Here is a 15833-nt window from a genome sequence, read left to right as displayed (position 1 = left end):
AAACTGGGACTGTCTCGTGTAAATAGTGACATCTGGTCTAAAGTCCAAAGGCTAAACTCCGATAAAACTTGATTTCTGTAATACATAATGATCAGATCAGACTGGCAAGCAAGTGTTTATGGAGTTTTTGCCATGCTGGACTTCACGTAAACAGACTGGATTATTTGCTTTTTGTCTGAAATGTGGAAATTAACGCTCTTTTAACAGCTGGAGTTTATTTAATCAATGTTTTATTCAAAATCAGGATCCACAGAACGGTAAACCAGCACTTTTATCTGCTTCATTCCGTTGGGTTGTGTCCAGTTAAACACCTGTCGCTGTACGCCGTTGTTTTCCCGAGTCTCGCAGTGCATTGTGGTCTATATTTACCGCTCTAGTGACCACCGAAACTTCCTGAGGTGCATTGTGGGAAATGTTGAGTGCACTACTTTTTCACCAGCTGAACTTTCAGACACCAATAAAAATGGCGTAACTTCTAAATAGTGCAAGTACGGAACAGTGTGGACATTCGGACACAGCAAATGTGATTTAAATAGCGTTAAATCCCAACTTATTTAGTGCTTGGATTTTGAGTTGGCGCCCTCTGCTGGTAACAATCGGTGAGAACCATGTCGCAAAAGATTTAAAAAACTTTTTAGCCATAAATAGGTCAATGATTTTTGGTTTGTTTTTATGGTTTCTGATGTAAACTAAACCTACTTTAATTATACTGTAGCCGTTTTTAATTGAAGTTCTTCTCTCTCTTTTTAATTTAATGATGTTTATTTAGTTTTGATTTGTTTTTATTGTGATTTTAATGGATTTCTTATTCTGTAAAGCACTTTGAATTACTCTGTGTACAAATTGTGCTACACAAATTTGCCTTGTTGTGAAGTGAATGAAAATGCGAGAAAATATTTTTAAAAAACCTTTAAACGTCATTTTTGTCAATTGTTTTTTGTCATTATTTTATCGTTTTAATAGTTTCAGATTTCAGACAGACTCCTAACCATCTTTAACTGGAAAAAATATGAAAAATTATTGAAAAAAAAAGTGTATATACAACATTAAATTCAACAATTATGTCATTTTGTTTCATATATTGTGCAGCCCTAAAACAGCTTTCCATCACAGTGCATTTGGTCCACACATTTCCTCCTCTGATCCGTGTTTTTCACTTCCACTTTCTCTTTCATGGAACAATGTTTAGCCTGGAATGGGAATGAGAAACAAAGGTGACTAGTTTTTCGTATTTAAGATCTCATAATGGACACTCATCCTAAATTACCTGAGTAAATCGACTCTGATTGAAATACCTGAAGCAAGGCCAGATGCAGACACCGGGCAACCACGCGCCGACATTTTTGTTTTTTTTGTTTTTGTTTTTGTCCAAATGTGGTTGCACGCTCGAGACAGGGTTGGAATAGTGGCCATGAAGAGATAGTCGCAACAACAAAAAATTATAAAGGAATTTTTAAAAACGGAAACATGAAACTAAAAGGTATGATTGACAATTAAAAAAAGAAAACGAAACGATGCTTGACAAAATTTAAAGTTGAAAGCAAGTGGTAATTAGAACTGTTTCATAATAATAATTTATGAATTAAAGGAAAAAAAAAAAAAAAACTATATATATTATTTTGGTTTGTTTTGTTGTTTAATTTTACTTTTTCTAAATATTCGCTTTACTTTTCAATTTAAAATTTCCTTCCCAAACTTTCCATTTTTCATTTAGTTTTATTAATTTTGTACAGTTAGTTTAAAGATGCATTATGTCACTTTTCTAGTAGATAATCCGTCACCTGCTTGTTTCCATATGTTATTTCCTTGCCTAAAATGTTCCACAGTATGGGCATCACAGATCTATCTCCATGGAGACAAGTAGGTCACAACCAGGCCAAGATACAAGTCAGATCTGTGGAGAGGTGACGCAGCTCACTTGAAGTTTTTTTTTTTTTTATGTTTTTTTCCCTCTTTTAGAAATAAAATCAAATAAAAAACTTGTAATTTAACAAATAAAATGTTCAAAGTTTCCCTGTTTGTCTGATGAAGGCCTAGTGCCAAAAGGTTGCACAGTTTGTCCTAATAAATCTCAAATTACGCAAGAAAGTAAGACGGTGTGTGGGATTTTTCTCGATGTTCTTGGGTTGTTCCCTCTCCTCCGACGCACCCGTCTTAAGTAATTGATGTGCAAAGTTCTCATTCTTTTATAACAAATGAAATGTAGAAAACTGTAATGTCAATCTATGAAACATTTACAGGGTTCCCACTCTTTTTCACTAACAAAATTTCAAAGCTTTTCCATGACGTTTTCATGACCTAAAGTGAATTTTCCATGACTTTACGGCACCTAAATATGTAGAATTGATCAGACTTTAAGGGCTAAATATGAAATGTTAACCCTTTCCACTCACCTCATGGTTTGGTATTGTAGGTTTTTAACTTTTAAAATACTGTCAGTGCATTTGTTGTTGTCTCTTTTAAACAAAAGGCACAGACATTCAGAAATAATCACAACAGCCTAATAATGACTGCGTGAAAAAGATACTAAAAGGAGTATGACATTTTCAATTTCCATGACTTTTCCATGATATCCATGACCGTGGGAACCCTGTAGAATGTTCCACAGTATGGGCATCACACATCTATCTCCATGGAGACAAGTAGGTCACCACCAGGCCAAGTTACAAGTCAAATCTGTGGAGAGGTGACACAGCTCACTTGGAGTTTTGTTTTTGATGTTTGTTTTTTTTTCTCTTTTAGAAATAAAATAAAACATGTGCAATTTAACAAATTAAATGTAGTTTGCCTGTTTGTCTGATGAAGGCCAAGTGCCAAAAAGTTGCACAGTTTGTCCTAATAAATCTCACATTTTACAAGTAAGTAAGATGCTGTGCGGGATTTTTCTCGATGTTCTTGGGCTGCTCGCTCTCCTCCAACGCACCCGTCTCAAGTAATTGACGTGCGAAGTTCTCATTCTTTTTTAGAGAGCCACATTTTGGAACATAGACCATGAGGAGGGCCATAGACGAGTGATCAAAAAAGAGCTTTTATCTGAGATGTTAAAGTGTCTTCAGTCTAAGAAGGTCTGTATCACATCAAAATTATTGGTTATTTCAGTTATAGTAGCAGAGGATTTAAAACTAGCAGAAAAAGCACTTTCCTGGATAATGTGGGCCAATTCACCAAAAAGCCTGAGGGCCAAGAAGAATTGTCTTGAGGGCCGCATTTGGCCCCTGGGTCATAGTTTGGACACTCTTGATTTACAGGGTTCCCACTCTTTTTCACAGACAAAATTTTTAAACTTTTTCATGCTTTTTCATGCCCTAAAGTGAATTTTCCATGACTTTACGGCACCTAAATATGTAGAATTGATCAGACTTTAAGGGCTAAATATGAAATGTTTTCCCTTTCCACTCACCTTATGGTTTGGGATTTTTTTTTAACATTCAAAATCCTGTCAGTGCATTTATTGTCATCTTTTTTAAACAAAAGACACAGACATTCAGAAATCATAATCATAATGGCCTAATGACGATTGCGTGAAAGAGATACTAAAATTCCATGACTTTTCCAGGCCCGGAATATGACATTTTCAATTTCCATGACTTTTCCAGGATGTCCATGACTGTGGGAACCCTGTAGAATATTCCACAGTACGGTATCACGTGTTTATCTATCTCCATGGAGACAAGTAGGTCACTTCAAGTATAGTTTTTGATGCATTTTTGTTTTTCTATTTTATTTCTAAAACAGAACGGTTGTAATTTAACTTATGAAATGTAGAAAACTGTAATGCCAGTCTGTGAAACATTTAGGTAAAGCGATAATATTTCCATGACGACAGCAGGTGACGGACCAGAACTAGAAAAGCTACATTAAGCACCTTTTTTTTTTACCTCTTTGCTTTGTCATTTGATTCTTTTTGGTTCAGTTTTGACCTTATTTTGAAGTAATTTTATCTTTATTTATATCTTACCTGTTTAATCACTCGCATTTCGATTTTTTTCCATTTCCTTTCTATTCGTTTTCGTTGTTGTTGTGACTCGCCCTTCTAGGCCACCGTACTTTGAACACGTGACCTGTATAGGGTAAACATAATCCTGAAGAGTACAGCCTGTTACACAGCAATACACAGTTTAGGAGTTTTTAAACAAGCATTTTTCTTTCTTTTCATAGATATATATATACGTGTGTCTATATATATGTTTAAAGAGCTTATTCATACTGTGAATGTTGAAACCGAACACAACACATAATTTAACTTCAGAAATATACTACCGCTTTAAAATGCATGCCCCCCTCCCCTGCCTGTCCGTATAGTGCTCCATAGCGCCTCTAGTGGTCCTCCCTGGTCAGGACAGCGAAGTGGCCAGTCTGTTGTGGTGATTGGTGGTTACTGGGACATAGTTGCTACGCCATGCAGAGATCGCGGGGTTTTTGAACAGAGAAAGAGAGAGAAAGAGAGAGACAGAGCGCCCCCTAGTTGCAGTCAGTCAGTATCGGGGGGTTTTTCTTTTTTGGTTCGTGGCCTAGCTGATGTCCGCGTCGTCTGTCTGGGGAGCGTCAGTCTCTGTGTTGGGGTCCTCTGGGGGGTCATCAGTGCTGGTGCTGGTGGACACCTGTGTGGGGGGCCCGTGCAGAGAGGCCACGCCCCCCTCGCGGTCCTCGGCGGTGGGGGGCAGGGGCAGGGAGCCGGGCAGTTTGACGGGGCAGAAGGCCGAGCCCGTGGGGATGAAGTTGACTTTGTTTTTGTCGGGGCAGGAGAAGAGGGGCACGGAGGCTGACGCAGACTGCCTGGAACTGGGCACAGCAGAGGGACAAATGTTATTAAAACGGATTTCATCTCTTGCATTAAAGTAATATTCAAGATGTTACAGAACAAAATGTGAATGAGTGCTCAAGAATTTCACTATCAACTGACTTCAGCATGTGTTTAAAATCGAATAAAATGGCACTTTTGGACTTGGACTTTATGATGATTATTATGTTTTGATTAGTTTTTATTGTGATTTTAATGTATTTCTTATTCTGGAAAGCACTTTGAATTATTTTGTGTACAAATTGTGCTATAAAATTTACTTGCCTTGCCATTTTTTAAGTGATAAACTCAATTTTCAATTTAATTAAAGCAGAGTGCAGGTGTAATCTCTCTTTCATGCAGGAGTGTTCAGCTGTGGTCATCTGGGGACTTGTGTCTAACTAAGGACAAAACACAAATTCCACTAATTTCTGCAACTTTGACTCATTCTCACCTCTGTTCTCTCTGGACATAGATCTATTTCTGGCTCATGTCCTGACCCCAGACACCGTTTTTAAAATCAGTACACAAATTCAAACTGGACAAGCACATTAGCTCTGTGATAAAGTCCAGCTTTATTCAGTTGAGGCTCTTTGCTAAAATAAAACCCTACCTCCCACAGGCAAATTTCGCAAGAGCTATCCTTCCTTTTGTAACATCACGCCTGGACTATTGCAGTTCTTTGTATGTAGGGTTGGACCAGAGCTCCCTGCAGCTCGTCTGCCGACAAGCACCATTAGGAGAACACATCACACCTGTGCTGTACAACCTACACTGGCTCCGTCTCATACAGGGCACAATTTAAAATGTTATCAATTGTTTTGGGGTCCCGTCTATTTGAGGGAATTATTGCAGCTCTAAACTCCGCCCACAGCCCTGAGATCAGCCGACCAGCTCTTGTTGGTCGTGCCCAAAACTTGGCTCAAGACGACAGGAACAACCTGTGGAACAGCCTTCCTCTTCCTGTCAGATCCTCTCAGTCTGTCCAGTAATGCAGTTTAAGACTAGACTGAAGACTCACCTCCTCTCTGACATTTAGTATTAGCGAGTCAGGTTATCTTTGTGTTTTTATTGTAGTTTTCACATGTTATCTGTATATATGTATTTGTATCCGTTTCTTCTGTTTTTGTTGACTTTTATGTGAAGCACTTTGGTCAGCTGAAGTTCTTTTAAATGTGCTATATAAATAAACATGAACTGAATTTAAATAATTGTCATGACATTCCAAGTTTCAGCGAGAGCCGTCCCAGACTGACAATAGTAGAACTTGATTCAGAGAGACATGAGGTTAAGGGTCAGAGGTCGTTGCGTTTTGGGGGTTCATTTTATTTGACGATACATCATGAGCGGAAAAAAGTATAGGTATGAACGCACCTCTCCTCGAAGGCTTTGACCTTCTCACAGCCCTCTGGAGGCTCCCTCTTGAACATGTAGCTGTTGTTGGGTTTGGGTGAAGATGCAAACTTGGGCAGAGGAGAACTGCTTCCACTGTCTGTCACACATGAAGCACACAAGACATACGCTTCAGATCTGTGTTTCAAAATGAAGAGTACTACAACAAATCCACAAATGTGCAGTTAAAATGTTGATATAAACGCATTTCTGTTTAGATTATCTGAGTTTGGGAAGGAAGCAGTTTAGTTTACTTTGAAATATAAACCAAAAATACAAGCATGACAAATTAACCAAAAGATAAACGTTTTATCAACAAACATTGGAAGAGTTTCAAGTGTTCCATTAAGAAAGCACGCACATCCAGGCTCTGGGGCTGGAGTTACCTTTGTCCCTGTCATAGAGCAGGTCGTCTGTGGAGTAGGGGCTTCCGTCGTGGGAGCCTCCGGGTGGGCAGGCGGGCGAGGGGCAGGGGGACAGGCTGGAGCAGCTGCTGGAGCGGCCGGGGGCAGAGGGGGTCTGAGTGTCCACGCTGCGACTGCTACTGCTGCGCTGCTGAGGGGGGAAAGGAGCGCGCCGCCCGTCTGGGACCTCCAGAGACTGAGACATACAAGAGCACATTTCACCATCAGGCTTTTGGATCCTTTAATATTCCAAGATAAACTAACTTAGGTCAAAAAAAAACAGAGCTGTTTCAAGAAGTCCAAAGTTATTCTTCACTTTTCTTAACACATTCCTCGCACCCTAATTGTTCACCACAATGAGTTTATAGCACTTTTCACAACTTTCAGTGGCCAGAGTTTTACTGTTAGAGCACTGCTATCAGAAACTAACACCCAAACAGCACCCAGGTCTGATTCACTACATATAAACACTTTATTATTAGATGCAGACAGCACATAGAAGTTTTATTTTGACCCGAAGAGCTGCTTTTACAATTTATCTGTTCTGTTCAGGAGAAAAACATTGTAAACTAAATTTTCTTTGTGTAATCTTGAATAATTTGTCCATATGTATGTTGTAGTCATGGTGGGTGAGACAGAATAAACACAGGAAGCTTCATGGATTTACACAAGAGGGCGCGGCTGAAGGCACTGACAGTCATCTGGGATTCATAGATCTGTTTCCTTCTTACGGTGCCGTGTTCTCACAACTTTTTATTCACCATCTTTCCTTCTAAACAGCATATTTGAAAGTGGAAAAAAAGAAAACTGATGGGTGTTCCGTTTTGTAGCACACTAAATGAATAGAACAATTATAGTTAAATACATTTTCCCAGTAAAGTAAACTCTTTAAATCTCAAAACTCTACATATATGTATAACAGGTGCAGTAGAAGAAGCACCTTGAGCTCCTCCTTGTCCCCGTTGTCTCTGATGAAGACCTTCTCCAGCTCGTGGTTGATGCCCTCCATACTGCTGGGCACCCTGGAGATCGAGGGCTTTGGCACCGTGATGTTGGACAGCGGCATCTGGGCCGACTTCGACATGGAAGCCTGCTGCTGCCGGGACACACAGGGCACAGCGTTCAGTACTGAAATACTGCAGATGTGCACAGTGGAAGGACACTTTAAAGAAATGAATCATGTGACGAGTTTATGGTATTAAATGTGTTAATCTAAAAAAATCTATATGAAAAATGAACATTAAAAGGGTCACTATACAAGTTTTTCCAATGGAGAATCCAAATTATATGTATATATTTTTTTACTTTTTTTGTTGTTGTGGAGGATAAAACTTGTCAATCTCCATGGAGACAAGACAACAACACTCTTTTAACACGACGCCTGCATGATTCGATGCAAATTCTCCATTTTTATCTCCCATTTTCCATACACACAGATCATTTTTAGATCATATCGTGGAAGATTATAGGCAAAGGAACAAGATTTGCATGGAAAAAGCAGCAGGAAGTCCTCTCTCTAGACCAAATAAGAGTCAAGTTTCGAAGAGATGCAAGTCTGCTCACAGTATACCAACATGAAAAAAAGATGCTTTTAATTTTGGTATTTAGATAGTGTGGCTTTAAGTAAATATGTACTTTTTGGAACCTAGATTAAACATGACATCTTGTAATCACAATTATGTTTATAACCCAGCTGAAAGAGGATAGTAGTAGTGAAAAAAAGCACTAAATAAATTGCTAATACTAAAAAAAAGTCCAAAACAGGTGACTATGACTATGTTTAGAATAGTAGTATAAAAATAGTCGGTGTGTTGTTGTGCAGACGGGGCTGTACCTGTGATTGTCCCTCCAGAGCAGACGCTGTGTGGCTGTGGTACAGGCTGCTGTAGATCTGGGGGGTGGGAGGGTGGTACTGGTGGGGGGACAGGTGGTCTCGGTCTTTACCGGGTCGAGCCCCCTGTTTGCTGCGCTGGAGCTGGAGCCGGAGCTTGGCTAACTGAGGACACAAAGAAGAGAAGAGAGAAAAAAAAAAGATCAAGTTATACATATTTGTTTAGTGTTTTTTTACAGTATTTATAGGGGATGGGATAAGATCTCACGAGACAAAAATGCCACAAGATCATGCACACAAGAGAAAAATGATCTTGTGAGATTTTTTCCTCCTGAATTTATCTTTGGCTTGGAAATTTTGGACTATGGGGAACCACTATAGTCTATTTTGTTAATGGGAAACGCTGTGCCCGGACTCACACTTCCGGGGTTTTTGTGAATCGTCTTGTGTATTCCGATTCCTGACTTAGTCGCTGGAGAGAAATTCAATTGTGTGGAGGCACTAGGTGTTGCCAGCCTGGCTAATTAAACATATCCTTGTAGCATTTATTCATCATGAGTGTTTCTACTAAAAAATTCCATTCAAATATCATAATTTTTCTGTGATTATGGGCACCTCTCCACAGATCTGAATCGTAATCTCTCATTTGAGCGCTCTCTTTTTAATTTTATGATGATTATTTATGTTTTGGTTGGTTTGTATTGTGATTTTAACACATTTCTTAATCTGTAAAGCACTTTGAATTACTTTGTTTACGAATTGTGCTGTACAAATAAACTTGCCTTGCCTAATGTAGAGTCTCCCTCGTGATACATATCGGTTTAATCTACACTGTGGAACATTCTAGACAAAGCAATAACATCTCCTTGGAGACAAACAAGTGGCGGACCCTCTCCTAGAGATTTTATGCAGTGCAGCTTTAATAAAAACCCAGCAGAATCAGACTCAGACCTGCACAGTTTGCAGATCGTGCCAGCAGGTGTCACTGTTTAATTTACAGTTTCACATACAGTCAGCTCACCCGATTGCCACGTTATATAAAGAAATTATAGGGTCCACAGCTACAAACTGGCTGTCCACCTACCTTTTCTATAGAGTCCAGGCTTAGTTAAATCACCACAGTCAAATCGTACATTGTAATTGCGATTTGAATGGCCACAATAACTGTAATTATGTGTTCTACCGACAAACAAAATATTCTGTCTCCACGGGGTCTTACTCCGTTTTAAACCGGCAAAAACTGTAGCTTAGACCTCTACAATCTGCTATAAAAATGCATGTAATTTTTCTATTAGTTTAGCTGCTCAAAAAGATAAGTTGCAGATGTAATCAAAATCAGAAAATTCAACTTTCTAAAACCTTGATTTTCGAGTTAATAATAAAAAAGAAAGTAGTTGCCAGTGGTGGAAGAAGAGCTCAATTTTGTTACTTAAGTAGAAGTACAGATACTGGAGCAAAAAATACTCAAGTAAAACTAAAAGTATTACACAAAAACTCTACTTAGTACGTACTTTTACTTGTTTAAAATAATCTTATAATGCTTCAAATTAATGTAGAGATTTGAATAAAATAATTTGTGCTGAATTTTGTTCAACAGAAACAACTAAATAGATTGTTTTTGTTTCTATTTGTATAAAACTATGAATGTGTTAATAAAAAAATAAAGCCTCAGCCTTTTCAGCAGATCTCAAACTAAACAAAAAAACAAATACTTTTACTTTTTAGTCCTGTTCAAAAATGTAGTAGAGTAGAAAATACAAATACCTGCTCTCAAATGTAAAGTAAAAGTAAAAAGTATACACAAAATCTACTTTAAATGTGCATTGCGTAACTTTTCTGATTATTGCTTCGTCTGAAATGTTTCACAGTTTCGTATTAAACCTTTCTATCTTCATGGAGACCAAACCAGACCAAGTTACAGGTCAGATCTGCGGAGAGACGACCCCGCTCACAGTCAGAATGTTGCTTTTCTAGGTATTTTTGAGCTGTAAAACCACCTGTAGTTTAATAAAAGTAAAGTAGAGCCGTTTAATGTCACACTGTGGAACATTCCGGGCAGAGCAATGACATTTCCACAGAAGCAGGTGACAGATTCTCCACCAGAAAAGTTACACAATGCACTTTTAAGTAAACTACAGACGCCTAAAAAGTTCCCGTTGCCGTACAGTACATCTATATTAGTCCCGGCGTTTCTCAACCTTTAGTGTTTGAGTCTTAAATCCAAACGGACCCTTTAGGCCTGGAATGATTAGGCCGTATAAAGACATGTAACAGCAGAGGTGCTTACAGCTCCTGCCTCACAGCCACATGTCTGTCTGTGCATGTCCCGCTTATGTAACTGCAGCCCTATCTCGCAATACCGCAGCCCTATCTCACAATACTGCATACAAATCATACCTGCATATTGCCATAATACACTTATCACATTTTAACACTATTATACACTACTAGGCAAATTTTGGACACACCTTTGCATTCTTTTTATACACTCTGTTTTTAATTTTCTGCAGTTGGAAGCAGAAAATTAAAAACTCGAAATAACTACGGTATTTTTGGATTATAAGTCGCAGTTTTTTTCATGGTTTGGGTGTTTCCTGCGACTTATACTCCGGTGCGACTTATATATTGAAAATTTTCACGCTGAAGCCACAAGAGGGCGGTCTAGTCTTGTGTGTCAGTATCTGCTGCTCCTGTTACTCCTGCACCATTGTCACTTCACTCTACTGCGCATGTCTCCTGCAGAAAGAGCCTCTGTCCTGCTGCAACAAGTGAAATATTCAGCCGAAAACGGTAATCGAGCAGCAGAAAGAAAGTTTGAAGTGAGCGAGAAACTTGTGAGGGACTGGCGGAAAGCGGGGATGGAGAACACAACTTCACGGTAACCGGGAGGGTGAACCATGCAACTTTCCTGGAAGTCACTGAATGGATGGACAAAGCCTGAACTTCAATGACAACAGAAACCATCCTGTCGGGATTCAGAAAGGCCAGAATAATTCTAACTGTAACTGATGCTGAGTCTGACGACAGCGACACAGAAGAGGAAGTGGTGCTCTGTTTACCTCCAGAGGTTGCGGAATTCCCATTGATCTATAATAATAATTTAGAATAGTTCTATGGGAGATGCTCAGGAGTGACACCGAGGATGAAGAATATAAAATAAATTTCCCCCAAAAAGTGCTACTTATAGTCCGGTGCGACTTATAGTCCGAAAAATACGGTAAATACATTTTTGAAAAGATATTAAAATTCTCAAATCAACAATTATTTATTCTGTCTGTTTAAAGTACGTATTAGGAATGGCACAAATTTGCCACGAGATTGTGCACAAGAGAAAAATTATCTCGTGTATTTACTTTGTTTGGACGGAAAAAAAAGAGTTAAGAGTAGGAGTTTGCAAAGATATTGAAATATCAATATATTGTATCGTTTAATGTGACAATACAGTATCGATATCTTGGGCTGCTGTATCGATATATCATCAGGAGTATTTTTTGGTATATTTTACAAAATTATTTTGTTACAGCGCTGCAGTTTTGTTGCTTGTTCAGTGGACGGAAACTCGGTTTGGGCGTGTTTCAAATGATCTTTGCACAAGAAGTGTTATAACAAAAACCCTTTTCATATCACAGCCATGATTTAGCCTTTATTTTTTTATTGAACCGTATCGAATCGATTTAAAATATATGGTATCGAATCAAAAATGCACTGTATCGAGGTATGTTTCATATCGGCAACTTCGTAATGATACCCAGCCCTTGTCAAGAGCTGGTACGATTTAAGAAGGTGTAGTTAAAAAAAGCCACTAAACCTCTAACGTATTACATAAATAAAAATAATGAAGCCAAAATTGTGAAATGGATTGCATGTTGTTATTATTATCTATTACAAATTATGTCAAAATCTTGTCTCGTCTTGTTCTCGTGGTAATTTTGTCTCGTATCATCCCTAGAGCATGCGACAGGTTATGACATTTCACCAAAACGTAGTAAACACAATTATATTTAGCATTTAACAAGAAATCTGACCAAGTTTGAACACGTTTAAGCCAATAATTTGACTACAGTTAATTCCATAACTGTTACCTAGCAACCATATTATAAACAAGCGCCAAAACCTGCACATTTTACTTCATGGTTATGATTTGGGACGCAATAATTTAAGTTTTTTGGGGTTTTTTGCCTCTTCCTGCACCTACTTTTTTATCTAGTGTGAGTTTTGTATTGTTATACATTATATACATGGAAAAGTTAATAAATATGTGAATAAATAAATCAATAATTGCACCAATCCAGCTTTTTATGTGCCGATAAAGATGTCGATACTTTTGTTTTAAGCATCTGCCGATACCCAATATCAACCAACACTAGGGCAGGAACTGAAAATACATAATTTATTTTCTTTAAACACAAATGTCGTATGCTTAAACATGATCTAAATGTGTTTTGTAATGGTTATTTATCATTTAAAGTAACTACAAAACAACTTTGAGAAAATGTAAGTTCAATATAATACGATGTTTTCCTGCCAGCATCGATCAGTAAATTGTTTTATTCCAAAGATCCTTTAAAAAAAATTTTTTTAAAAAATATTCTAAATATCAGAATGGAGGCAGCTGGAGGCTAAAATGAAGTGGAACATAATGTGATTTCAATGGGAAAACTGGGATTAACTTCAGAATATCACAAAATAAGACAAATCAAGGGAAACTTGGAAAATGAAAACCATTCAGCCACATGTGAGTGATTTCAGAGCCCGGTTTAAAAACATTTGCAATTGTGTTTCACGTTATTTGTTTATTTGACAAGAGATTACGAAAAAGACTAAGCATTTTTGACAAAGGAAAGATCCAGATTTTGATGTTTTACTGGACAAATCCTCACAGAAAAGATGAGTTCACTACAATTTATCATTTCATCTACAGATTTCATCATTAAAATACTTTTTGCGAAGCTCAAATATTATTTTGAGGTTAGAAAACTGTATTCTTAGCAGGGAAGCAAAGTAACTCATATTTGTACCTTGTAAATTCAAAATAGTTGTTTATTTTTTGTTATAATCTGTAAAACCATTTGCATTTAGATCTGCTCTTCAGTTAATCATTGAAAATATCTTACGTCTGCTTCACTTCAGAATTTTACACATTCTGATAACATTCATACACCAAGATGATACATCGACTGAACCGATATCTTTTAACCGATATTCAATCCATCACAATTTTCAATATCAGCACTAAGATCCGATACCGGTGTTGTTTCGGTGCATCCCTAGAAGTGCTGGGTATCATTAAGAAGTTGCCGATACGATACATACCTCGATACAGCAAACTTTTGATTCGATATATTTCAAATCGATCGATTTGATATGGTTCAATCAAAAGTAAAGGCTAAATCATGGCTGTGATACTAAACGTCTTTGTTAAACCACTTCTTGTGCAAAGTTCATATGAAACACAAACATTTTAATAATCAAAACAGTGAAAATATCAAATGTGTCACATAAACGAGTTTCCTTTCTCTAAACAAGCAACAAAACTGTAGCGCTGTAACAAAAAATATACCAAAAAATACTCTTGGCGATAGATTGATACAGCAGCCCACGATATCGATACTGTATCATCACATTGAACGATACGATACAGCGCTATTTCAATATTTTTGCACACCCCTACTCTTAACTTTTTTTCCCCGTCCAAACCAGAAGTAAATGCACGAGATAATTTTCCTCTTGTGTGCACGATCTTGTGGCAATTTTGTCTCGTGAAATCTTGTTGCACTAGATTTTGTTCCATTCGTAATACGTACTTTAAACAGACAGATAAATAATTGTCTATTTAAGGATCTAAATATGTTTTTTTTTTTTTTATTTAACATATTTTTGGACTATAAGTCGCTCCGGAGTATAAGCCAAAAAATACGTAATAGTGACAAAGTGCAAAGCTCATATGAAACACAAACATTTTACTCATCAAAACAGTGAAAATGTCAAATATGTGTCACATAAACGAGTTTCCTTTCACTAAACAAGCAACAAAACTGAACCTATGTAACAAAAAATATACCAAAAAATACTTGGTGATATATCGATACTGTATCATCACATTAAACAATACGGTAAATCGATATTTTGATATTTTGCACACCCCTAATCCCTAGTTATGATTTGACAAATAATAAACAAATAATACATGTGGGTAAATTGTTACTGAACTTTGAATTTAATTTTGTTTACTGATGACAGAGATCAAGGGGGATTCCATTTTTAGAAGTCAGCGCAACTTTTAATTTTCAACTTTTCTTCCGCTTGAGTAAAACTTTGATGGTTACACACCACAGGTATTATCCCATCAAACAAAGTAATAATTCCAAAACTATGAAAACCTGTCATATCAGCGTTAAGCCTGACCATGTGGCTGGAGGATGCCTTTTAATAACCTGATAATAATTTATGGCCTGTTTTCATGTCCAGACACAGTGAGAAGTCTTTATAGTGCAGAGGAATGTATAGGATTAACTCTTGCCCACAGCCACAGAGGATACCAGCTCCTCCCGCCTCCTCGCTCACCCCCTCTGTGGGCTGTGGTCTGCTGCAGGAGCCAGCTGGGCCTTGGCTCTCCAGAAAAATGCAGAGGCCAGTGCAGAAGAAAAGGAAGAGTGGAGTTTAGAAAGAGAGAGAGAGTCTGATCTGCACTAGTCTTATTTTAAGTGTAGGAAGTTAATTTGTGTATCATTCGTTCACTCGTTTGTCAAAATAAAAATAAAAAAAATTGAAAACAAAAGAAGCGACTATTTTCTTCATTATTTGTCTCCAAAATCAAAATGAAAAAATGGATAACGATTCCTATTTTCAGTTTTCAATTTTGTGTTTAAATGAATAATGGCCATTTCCCGTTTCCATGACTTAAAGTGCAATGCCGGACTTTTGTGCCGCATACGGACTAAAATGGGAGTAAAACGGGACTGAACCAGGTCTAAACTGGTCTCGGCCCTGGTCTCGGCCCTGGTCTCGGCCCTGGTCTCGGCCTGGTCTCGGCCCTGGTCTCGGCCCTGGTCTCGGCCCTGGTCTCGGCCCTGGTCTCGGCCCTGGTCTCGGTCCTGGTTTCCTGATTACCCGACAGTATAGGCATGCGCACCTCTGGGCCCATCCTGACACTCCTGGTTTAGTCCTGCTCCAGTCCTAATCCAGTCCTGGTTTTGTCCTAGTTCAGTCCTGGTTCAGTCTTGGTTTAGGGCTTTTGGTTTTTGGAGACAAGTAATGAAGAAAATAGTTGCTTTTTCGTTTTCTTATTTTTGGTTTTACTTTGAAAAACGAATGAACGAATGATAGACGGATTCCAGTTGTTTTTGTTTTCATTTTCAAAAGTTTTATTCTGTTGATAGATAATTTTACTTGTCAAGTGAAATTTACTCAAATCATGATAAAACTT

The 15833-nt window shown here is 37.9% G+C and overlaps 1 protein-coding gene across 3 annotated transcripts in view; it reads right to left on the bottom strand.

Annotated features, from left to right (window-relative positions):
* Window positions 1-920: 920 nt before the first annotated feature.
* Window positions 921-15833, bottom strand: part of glcci1a (glucocorticoid induced 1a) — an 86129-nt gene continuing 71216 nt past the window's right edge. Inside the window, exons 4-9 of one of the 3 annotated variants that reach the window (XR_008632690.1) lie at window positions 8411-8572; window positions 7517-7672; window positions 6559-6772; window positions 6155-6272; window positions 1268-4782; window positions 921-1190 (exon numbers count right to left, since the gene is read on the bottom strand). Coding sequence is in view for 2 of the 3 variants with exons in the window: in XM_020925957.2 (XP_020781616.1) it covers window positions 4512-4782; window positions 6155-6272; window positions 6559-6772; window positions 7517-7672; window positions 8411-8572 (921 nt within the window). In the remaining variant the exon portion in view is untranslated. Of the gene's footprint in view, window positions 4783-6154; window positions 6273-6558; window positions 6773-7516; window positions 7673-8410; window positions 8573-15833 lie in introns of all 3 variants that reach the window. The other 2 variants (XM_020925957.2, XM_020925958.2) reach the window with 2 other exon arrangements.

This window comes from Boleophthalmus pectinirostris, unplaced genomic scaffold, assembly GCF_026225935.1.
Source record: "Boleophthalmus pectinirostris isolate CB_2022bp ecotype Guang Dong unplaced genomic scaffold, ASM2622593v1 HiC_scaffold_21, whole genome shotgun sequence".
In the NCBI taxonomy this organism is placed as follows: Eukaryota; Metazoa; Chordata; class Actinopteri; order Gobiiformes; family Gobiidae; genus Boleophthalmus; species Boleophthalmus pectinirostris.
The sequence above is the reverse complement of the archived record's forward strand: the minus strand, read 5'-3'. Positions and strand labels throughout refer to the sequence as shown.